The following is a 10,230-nucleotide window of genomic DNA, read 5'->3' on the forward strand; positions in this document are numbered from 1 at the left end:
TAAAAATGTTTTTCTGTTATAATTTTGAGATAAATGTCTATTGTTTCAAACACATTATAGACTTTAGATTATTTCTTTTTCAACCTTGTGTTGATATTGGTGCAGTTTGAGTTGCTAGACATACCAGTCTTTCATTGAGACTTTATAAAATGGATATGAGTGTTTGAAGAATGTATAAAACGATGAAAGGAACGAACTTATAAAAATAAATTCATCAACATAAAATATTTAGAAATGCTATTTCTTTTGTTTATAGGGACGGATAAAGAACGCGGAATATTATCGTGGCGGAAAAGAAACGTTACAACGTTCGAAGCCTCTGGAAGAGATGCGTCCTTATCCATGTACGAGTACCCGTATGTAACAAAGTATTTTAGACGCCTGTGGGTTTGTTCTTACATACCGGTGTCACCAACGTTCGATAAAGGCATGAATGTCACGTGCTGTCGTGATTGCTGCCGTCCGAAAACGGAACGTTATAATGTGTCTAGAGAAGCAAACCTGAATCAGTTTGCATTTGATAACACAGGAAGTTTTGCTCAGTCCACTAGTCTGGATGTGAAATTGTAATGATATTAAACAGGTTTTACGAGTTTCAATAGGCACCTTATTTACATATTTTTTTCGCTTTTATAAACTCAGCGTAATGTTATTTTATACTTTGCAATGTGTTTAGTCAGTTATTTAACAAATATAGACAAAATGTATTTAGTATATTTACATACATAACACCCTGCCATAAATTCAGTTGAAACAGCAATGTCAAATATATGTTAAGACAAAAAATCAAATTTCAAAAATCATTTCTATGTTATCAAAACCAGAATATTAGACATCTATAAACAGCACTGGTATTCAAGTATTGATGACTCGAGCAGGGCTCAGTTGTTCTAAATTTTAACAGGCGATTAAGCTAACGGTTGATTAACTTTTACAGTTTTTATCGCATTTCAGAAGACTTTAAAAAAAAATGTATGAGGTAAGAATTATGAACAATGAAAACTCTTTACTATAGAGTCAAAGTTTCCCACCAAGTCTAGTATTTTGAATCCAAATTTAACCAGCGGTTAGTTTAACAGCCGATTAATGTTTCGAACAACGGGCCCCGGATTGTTTAATAGAGTTAATATAAACATGATATCTAAACTGCATAAATGAAAAGAAATTTAGAATATTATTATTATTATTATTCTGCTGTATTATTTAGCCTGTATATCAGTTATAAGAACGATGGGGATGTTCTTTTCACAGACATTTATACGGTCATGTACTGGGTGTAACTCAATCATTAATGACACTTTGTTAAATATTGTATGTTATTATCCCGAGAGAAATGGTGATAGGTATAAGCTATTGAATTTTCTCTTGCAGACGCATGGCGTCCATTTTTACCGAAATTGGATTACCTTAAAACTTGAGGACCAAATTAAAACATTGTTATTCCAACTCACAAGGTTAAATGAGAACTGTCCAGATGAAAGTAACAGAGCAAATACATATAAAACTATTGCACAATATTCTAAAATAGAAAAAGTGGAAACTCCACAGGTCGCTCAACACAACAAGAACGAAAATGTTGCAGGCTCGGTTTGATTGAGCCTGTTCATGGACGGTAGTTAAAATGCATGCTACCGTCCATGCCCTTTAGCCCCGGGTTGAGCAGAACTCAACATTTACACATGCTTAAAGTACAAAAAACAATTTAGAGACATCCGCAGATGTGTTCATACGGCGGTGCACATGGAACCTTCAATGCTACACTAGCGTGTAATTCCATGCAAAGCGGCGTATGGTCCCCAGTTAAAATAATGGGTTTGCCCTAAACGAGAAAACAATGAGCAAAACTAAACAAACTGGAATTTAGAAAGGGGATCTGAGGTTATGGAGCCTGCATATCACAGGAACTGCCAAAAGACAAAATTAAAAAGCAGGCACCATATCCAAGGGGTAAAGCCTTTTTGATATATGTGGATAGGATCTATAAAAGGCTGCTTCAATAAACATTAGTATTACCACAAAAGTATTATATTAATACCCGTGAAGTTGTTCGCTTGTATCTCTTTCATTTCATTTCGTTTCGATATATGGGATACTGAAATGTAGAAAAAAGCGATGTAAATATGTGTTGTATATGTTTGAGTATTTATACTAGTTATGCAATTAAACATAGCTGTAAAAGTCTCTCAAGAATACGTTCGTCTGAATCTCTTAGATTTGGTTCCGGAATAAGGGATATCAGAGTGGCGGAGACATAATGTTTGATTTGTACGAAATTTAGGTGTCGGTTTGCATGACAAGTCATTTTATTCAGAATTATTACTATGTATAGTCGTTAATTGATTTATGTGTATATATTTTGAAAATAAACAAGATTTAATATTTAATTAAAAGTTAAGTTGCAATTATCTATATGTACATACGTAGAATTTAGTAGACAAAAATGAGTTATTTTGCTAATATGTTTATACGTGCTTACTTGGATATATTCAATATTGTCTGAAATTGTATTTATATGTGTAATCTTAATATATATATATGGAATATATTAAATAAATAATGATAATAATAACTGTTCTGCTCGATTTAAATAGTAGATGCCTTATAGTTTATAGTCTAGACTGGTTTCATGAGATTCTCTTTTTATGTAAGCAAATAAATCATCAAACACAATCATAACATACACTATAGATCGTTCTGTTGTATAGTACGTGAATTGTGCAGTCTACATCACGAGATGACGACATGCTAGTGAATTTGCGAAGTAATACAAATAGGTTTCTCTGGTGCATTGTTTTAAATTCAATCATATATTCATATATATAGTACAAAGGGCCATACATCTCGTTTTCTTCAAGCAGTCGATCCGAAACTTGTAGGGTCGCATTTAACGATACTACCTTGTATTACTGAAATCCATTAAACCATTTCTTCTCTTAGATATGACTCTGGTCAGACAGAAAATTGACTATTTATGTAATATATGCATAGGTACAAAGGACCATGAATCTTGCCTTCCTCAAGCAGTCATAGTAAAACCTGCAGGGATGCATTTCTAAAGCAGTTAACATTCCTACCACCTACCAAAGATAAGAGGTAAGGTTAGATTTCTCGGAAGCACAGAGCACCAAAAACACAGCCCCAGAGCCACGCATTTACATAGTAGGCCCAAAACAAAAAGAAGCTGTAATGGAAAAAATATTTCAGACGAGTTGCTTAAAACATCCAAAAAGTACATATTAATATAATCTAAATATTGATAAAGGGGAAGGAAATGGTAAGGGGTGAAATGGGGTCGAGGGGGGTGGGGAATGAATCCGAAGGGGAAAGTTGAACAAGTACGAATATACAAGGGAATGCCATGTTCTTTTAAAACAGTCGCACTACAACGTAAACCACAATAGCGCAGACACTTATGTACCAAAGATAAACACACAACAACGATCAACTGAATAACATAGAAAAACGAACAAGTTACACATAAGAAATCAGTAGAGCACCGTTATAGACTCACAAGCTTACAAACGCACCCACACAAGTAGGAAAAAACAATCAAGTACCGTCTTGGGATGCGGCTGCCAAAACAAAGAGGAGCCACGAAAACTTACTAAAAGTAAAGGGGGAGGGGATGCAAAAAGTAGCGCAAATGCAAGGGAAAGGAGAGGGCAAAAGGGGGAGTGGGGCGGAGGAAAAAAACACTTACAACAAACAAGAAAACATACGCAACAAACACACAATACAAGACAGACAAAACAACCTGTTGAAAATAGGGGCACCGCCTTGGAACGGTCAGTAACCTAAATAAAGGAAACTGGGGAGGGTGTTCGGGACGAGGGGGTGGGTTGGGGGGGGGGGGGGGGGGGGTTAAACGCGTTTAGGGCATGCCAACCTCGCACTTACCCTATTTTCAACAAGTTAAACAACACAATGTAAATAAAATCCCCGCTGAGAAAGGCTCCAACATTATTGCAAAAGTAACAGATAAGTAGAGCAAAACATAAAATTAAGGTAAAATGTACTCAACATTATTATGTTTGCAGCTGATACTTTAACACACACGTACATACATTTTTACATTACTGTTTTTAGATATGCTTTACAGTTTACATGGATGTTTTTAGATACGTTTTACATTATTCATAGTGTTCTTTACATTTTTACATGGATGTTTTTACGTATGCTTTATATTTTTACATCACTGTTATGCTTTACAGTTGGTGTTTGCAATATGACTTCTACTCGGCGATATATGACCATTTTGTGTCGATTCGCCGTAAAACCCAACTCACTCACTCACTCAACAACCTGTCTGAAGTCAGAGCAACAAGAGCCTAACTTTTAAGGGCACGACTAAGAAAACTGTAAGACAAAAATCAACTCCCTCCGTCCGTTGTATGTAGGATTTAGGAGAAAAGCATCATGGAGACCTACACTTTATTAGTTATCGCACCATCAAATAGCACCACCATCAATAAATTTATCGAATTCCTACGAATCAATTCTTAAACATCACTCAGAATGGACAATCATTCCACATTTCATGACCGAGACTTATTTGTGTTCTCGTTACCTTTTCTGAGTGACATATTTGAAACGGAACCAGAAAAGGTCATTCTTATATTTAGGTCAAGCACTTTCTTCACGTCTCTTACATACCCTGCTTTGTTAAAGGGTAACCAGGTTCAGCCTTTAACTGTAAACAAGAGCTCGTAGAACACGAAAAGCCTCCCTTGATGCATTCAGTAATTGTAAAAGGAACAAAAATTATTTGAACACTGTACACAAAATTTCCACTGCTCTGGGTCAATGTGACCTTGACCTTTGACTTATTGACCCCAAATTCAATAGGGGTCATATGCTGGTCATGATCAACCTCCTATTAAGATTTTCGTGATCCTAGGCCCAAGCGTTCTCAAGTTTGCGCCCAGAAAAAGTTTAATTGTTCGAGGTCAATGTGACCTTGACCTTTATTCTATTGACCTCAAGATCAATAGGGGTAATTTGTTGGTCATGACTATCATCCCTATGAACTTTCATGATCCTAGGCATAAGCGTTCTTGAATTATCATCTGGAAACCGTTTGAGGAAGACGTGTTTTCTTTGCTCTTAAGTCTTACCGTAATGAATATGCTTTGACTCTGTGTGTGCTTTTATGTTGCTGTATCTTCAGTGATTGAGCGGCTTGCATCCAGTCAAAATCTTGATAATCTTTTCATGAATTTAGATCAGACATTACTTGTCGTTCACCTGTAAAGTTTATACTAGAGATCAATTATTGGATCTACGGTATTGAACAATAGCGGATTAAGAAAACTAGACCCTGCGGCATATAGGATTATAAACTTACACAATATAGCCTGTAAAAATAAAACGTACAAAAGTAAACGAGGTAGTAAAAGTAAAGCAATTCCGACACAAAGTGGTTTGAACTTTAAACAAGAAATATCTTTAAAAATGATGGTGGGCGAATTGTAAGATTTTTCATCTAACATTCATCTTTCATCTAACATTTTTTAAATTGCAAAACTAAACACCGCACTTTAACAATTTAAATGGTTCTCTTTTAATTTTTCGCAAAGGTTTCGTAGGGTGCAATTTTGTTTCGTTTATCCTTAGACGAATAATTACAGCAGTAGTTTGATGAAGATTCATGAAGCGGTTCATGAGAAGAGGTCATTAAACGTGTTTATATTTTTAGCTACATTGGTCCCTATCCCCATTTGTAACAAAATAGCAGGAGACCTTACGATATTATTACATATCGAGTGATAAAAATCCATTACATTTTAGTGGTTAATGCGAAGAAAGGCATATCTACTTTTAGCTATAGTGGTCCCTAATAGGGCCCAAGTTCCTATATAAATAAATTTGGAAGAGGACCTTATAATGATGCTCCAGACCAAGTATGACAAAGATCCACCAAGCTGTTCATGAGACGCTGTATAAAGGCATTTCTTGTTTTAGCTCTAGCAGCCCCTAAAAGGGGTCAAATGTCCCAGCTGAACAAAGTTGGCTGCGGGCCTAATAAAGATGCTACAAATCAAGTTTGATTAGAATACATGAGAAGAAATCAATTAAAGGTTTTTTTATTTATTATTTTTATTTATTTCTAAAATAGGCCAACTGATCCCGCTTTAACAAATGCATATTCGCTATTCATGAATCTTTGGACAATGACGTCACACCTATAAAAAAGTGAAGATCAAGCAAAACATACAATTGTAATTATTTCAATATTTCTATTTCATAAGTACAGTTTGACCGTAATCATATCACATAGATAAACTGTATGCAGCGTACCTTCATTTCAGTGTAATGAGATTCAGTCATTATATAGCATATATATAATGAAACAGATTTCAACTTAGTTCAATATTTGCATACCATACTAAAGAAAAATATTCATATATAATAAATCAATTAAATGATTTATAACAAATATATCAAAGCAAATAAGTATTCATTTTAATATGTAATCTGAATAGGTCACAAAAGCAATAAACCTTTTCATATACAGACAATTGTAACAAGGAATTTTTTTTTAAAAAGCACTTCTCTACATAAAAGACTCTTATCACACCCTTATTCATGTGATACGCAGACCGTATTCAGCTCTTTCTTTAATTTGATATATGTTGGTATTTGAACAGGTTTTTATCATATTTATTAAACTTACTTATCATTTTGAGATATATCAATATTCTTGCTAAATATACTGAGCCAAAGTTAGCTTTAAAACTGTGAACAGCGTCGTTTAGGATAAACGCTTTGTCTACATTTCACTCAGCGTAGCACAATCAACAGAGTGAAAGAAATTGACACTCTCGTCCAATCAGACAGAGTGTTGCATAAATCTTCCATTTTGATAAATTATCTATAATGCGTTATCAAGCAGTTTGATTTGCAAACTGAAGTCACGTGGCATAGGTAACGAAAACGAATTTAGACGGCGTCGCCGAAAACTTGATATACCCTAAGAAATCAGTACAAAAGTATACGCGAAAATATATCAAGCATCACTCTGAACTGTAGATCTGTTGTGAACAAAGATGATTCTATGGGCCAATACCTCAGGGATGAGAGAATTGATTTTGCTCTATTGACTGAAACTTGGTACTCGGATGAGAAACAACATCAGTCTGAAACTTCTGACTTGAACCAGAATGGATATAAATTAAGTGTAACTATTTGAAAAAATAAATAAAGGTGGTGGTGTTGTAGAAACATGATAAATATGCGATGAGTAATTCATGGTACTGTTCGAAGCTTTGAATATGGTATCTGGAAACTCGTTACATGTAGTTGGTGTGTATAGACCCTGTGACAGAATGGACGTACCGGGGACAATAACCAGAACGAATCAACACCCATTACAATATTTACAAATTTATTTACAGAAAATGATTATGTACAATGAATAAATGAAAAATGAAAAAAATCTTATTGAAAGAAAGAGTGAACAAAAAATCTGAGCTCAGTATCTCTTCTAACAGGTATAAAGTCCTAACACTAACAGTTCCGTGACACAGGTGTTTCCGTGAACTTCGAACTGTAAGTAGCACAAAAAATAAACAACATATCTTAAAGTAAAGTCCCTCCGTTGACTCCGTTTTGACTACCTATGATTGTAGGTGTATGCATCCCTGAGCTGTTTCAGCTGATAGCAAAAGTCATCGTCTTTGTGGGTTACGGCACACCATGGGACGAAAGCTCTGCGCTGGGAAAATCACATTCAGGCGAGTGAAGATAAAATAACCTCGGGTATTGTATTTCCGGGTCGTGACATCACCAGGTAAAAGTCGTCTGGTGGAAGAAGCTAAAATATATAACATATGGTAAGCAAAATAGCAAAAGAAATAAGGGCATAAAACTGCTCCTTTGGGTACACCGTACCTCCGTAGGCTCCCATAAATGATACGTGCTTCTTATACAAAATGTATGTGCTACTAAGTTCATACGTCACGTTATTAAAATACGTCACTTATTACTTCCATTAATTCTAAAATTAATTGCTTAAAAGTCTAAAGTTAAAGTATGGAAAATATATAAAAAGTTTATGATGAAAAATTATTGATAAGGAAATGATAAACTGCAGCTATTATTTAGAACAAAATATTAACAAAATGCAATGCAAATCAAATGTTATACAAAAGCTAGCATGCATATAATACCAGTTTCCATTCAACAAAACGGACACTGTATAGATATGCTATAGACCGACACAGAATAATTTCAAATTACAATAACATATTACATACACGGTACTAGACTTGCCACATAGATATATACATTACATTACAATGCAGTATCGGCGTTCCATAATTAACAACGAAATGTTTGACATATGTTTATGACAAAGAGTACTTTACAATTATCATGTTACACAAATTTCAGTACAACTCTTACAGCTTATATAAACTAAACATTTTAAAATCCTCTTTCGAAATAATTTACAAAAGTCTGAAAAATTTACTAAATTATCCTGACATACCGAAACTAGCTAATCTCTTGCCGAAAATTAAACGTTACAAAATTCTGTAGAATGAACAAAAATTTATTAAATATAAATCGTAATTCAAAAGTTGTACAAAAATCTAACAAATAATTTTTTTACCTCGATCGAGCAAAAATTTTCTGCCAAGAAAAATCAATGGTGTGCACTAGGCATATCTAGTCCAGTCTATTTGTAGGGTTATGTCCCGCCAAATACTAAATTTCATGGGACTCACGATATAATGGTGTACTCTGACTATTTGCATTTCCACGGTAATCATGATAGCCGGGAAATCTGACTACTTTGGCGCGGATTGAACTTGGACAATTTAAGGCCCGTTATAGTGGTTTTGGGGATAAAAACATAAATTAAGGAAGTTTATAAAATATCAAATTTCCTTCTGAACCGAATTTAATAAAATTTACATGAACATATAAGTTATGAAATACAGAAAAACATGAGAGGTATTTTATGCATAAAATCTTACATTTACTTCAATAACTCAAAAATTTACAAAAAGATGATGCAATACCTGTATTTAAACTACAGATGCATTGAGGCCCGTACGTCAGTTTGTGACAGACCCCAGGCTCTATCGACTGGTAACTAGTTCATTGTTGAATTCTTTGATCTCACCGAAAAAGACTTACCACATTATGACAATTTACTTATAATAGGTGATTTCAGTTTGCATATTAACGGTGACAACAGTTCTATTACAAACTTCAAGGACTCTCTAGTAGCAATGGGCCTGGAACAACATGTTGATTTCAGTACTCGAAAAGGAGGGCATAGCTTGGATTTAATCATAAGGGAGTCGCTTAATGGTGTTCAAGTAGAAAAATGTGAGCCTGGACCATTTTTATCTGATCACTGTTTTGTTAAGATGCTCTTAGATGTTAAAAAGAGACTATTACCAGTAAGACATATCATTAAAGAATTTCAAAGCATTAAATGAATCAGAAATTTTCAGCGACCTAAGAGCAATAAACGTTGATTCACAGAATATCAACAGGTTTGTGACTGAGTTTGAATCGGAAATAGAGGATGCCCTGAATAAGCACGCTCCCATAAAAGAGAAAACTATAATTCAGAGAGCAACCAAACCATGTTTCAATAACAATTTGCAACATATAAAACAACAAGCTAGAAAGTCAGAGCGCACATGGAGGCGTTATGGTACAAAAGATCAGTTTGAGTCGTATAAAGCAGTACGAGACGAATACAATTTTGAAATCAAACGTCAAAAGTGAAACACGCTCAATGAAAAGATAGACAACGCTAAAATTAAATCCAAGACTCTGTATGAATTAGTATCTGAACTAACTGGCACCAAATCCGAAAACCCACTGACTCAAGGAGAGTGTAATAATTCACTGGCCGAAATATTTGCTGATTTTTTATGGCAAAAATCTAAAAAAAATACGCCAGTCCCTAAGTGAATACCAAAAATTTGAACCTCAAGTGCTTTAAACAAATTTACTGATTTGACTCAAGATGAAGTGAAAACACTCATCAATGAATTGAATACTACGTCTTCAGAGCTAGATATTTTGCCAACACGTGTTCTAAACTCACATGTAGATGAACTTCTTCCTAAACTGGTGAATTTCTCAATACAGCAAGGTGTTTTTCCTGTGAAATACAAACAAGCAGTTGTTACTTTGCTAAATAAAAGCAGGTCTTGAACTAGAACTTTCCAATTATCGTCTGTCAGTAATTTATCATTTCTATCAAAA

General features: G+C 34.5%; 1 protein-coding gene across 1 annotated transcript in view; it reads left to right on the forward strand.

Annotated features, from left to right (window-relative positions):
• Positions 1-2,507, forward strand: part of LOC128559364 (solute carrier family 23 member 2-like) — a 55,841-nt gene extending 53,334 nt beyond the window's left edge. Inside the window, exon 11 of the mRNA XM_053550694.1 lies at positions 257-2,507. Coding sequence (XP_053406669.1) covers positions 257-570 — 314 coding nt within the window. The 3' untranslated portion in view covers positions 571-2,507. The remainder of the gene's footprint in view (positions 1-256) is intronic.
• The last annotated feature ends 7,723 nt before the right edge of the window (positions 2,508-10,230 follow it).

This window comes from Mercenaria mercenaria, chromosome 9, assembly GCF_021730395.1.
Source record: "Mercenaria mercenaria strain notata chromosome 9, MADL_Memer_1, whole genome shotgun sequence".
Classification (NCBI taxonomy): Eukaryota; Metazoa; Mollusca; class Bivalvia; order Venerida; family Veneridae; genus Mercenaria; species Mercenaria mercenaria.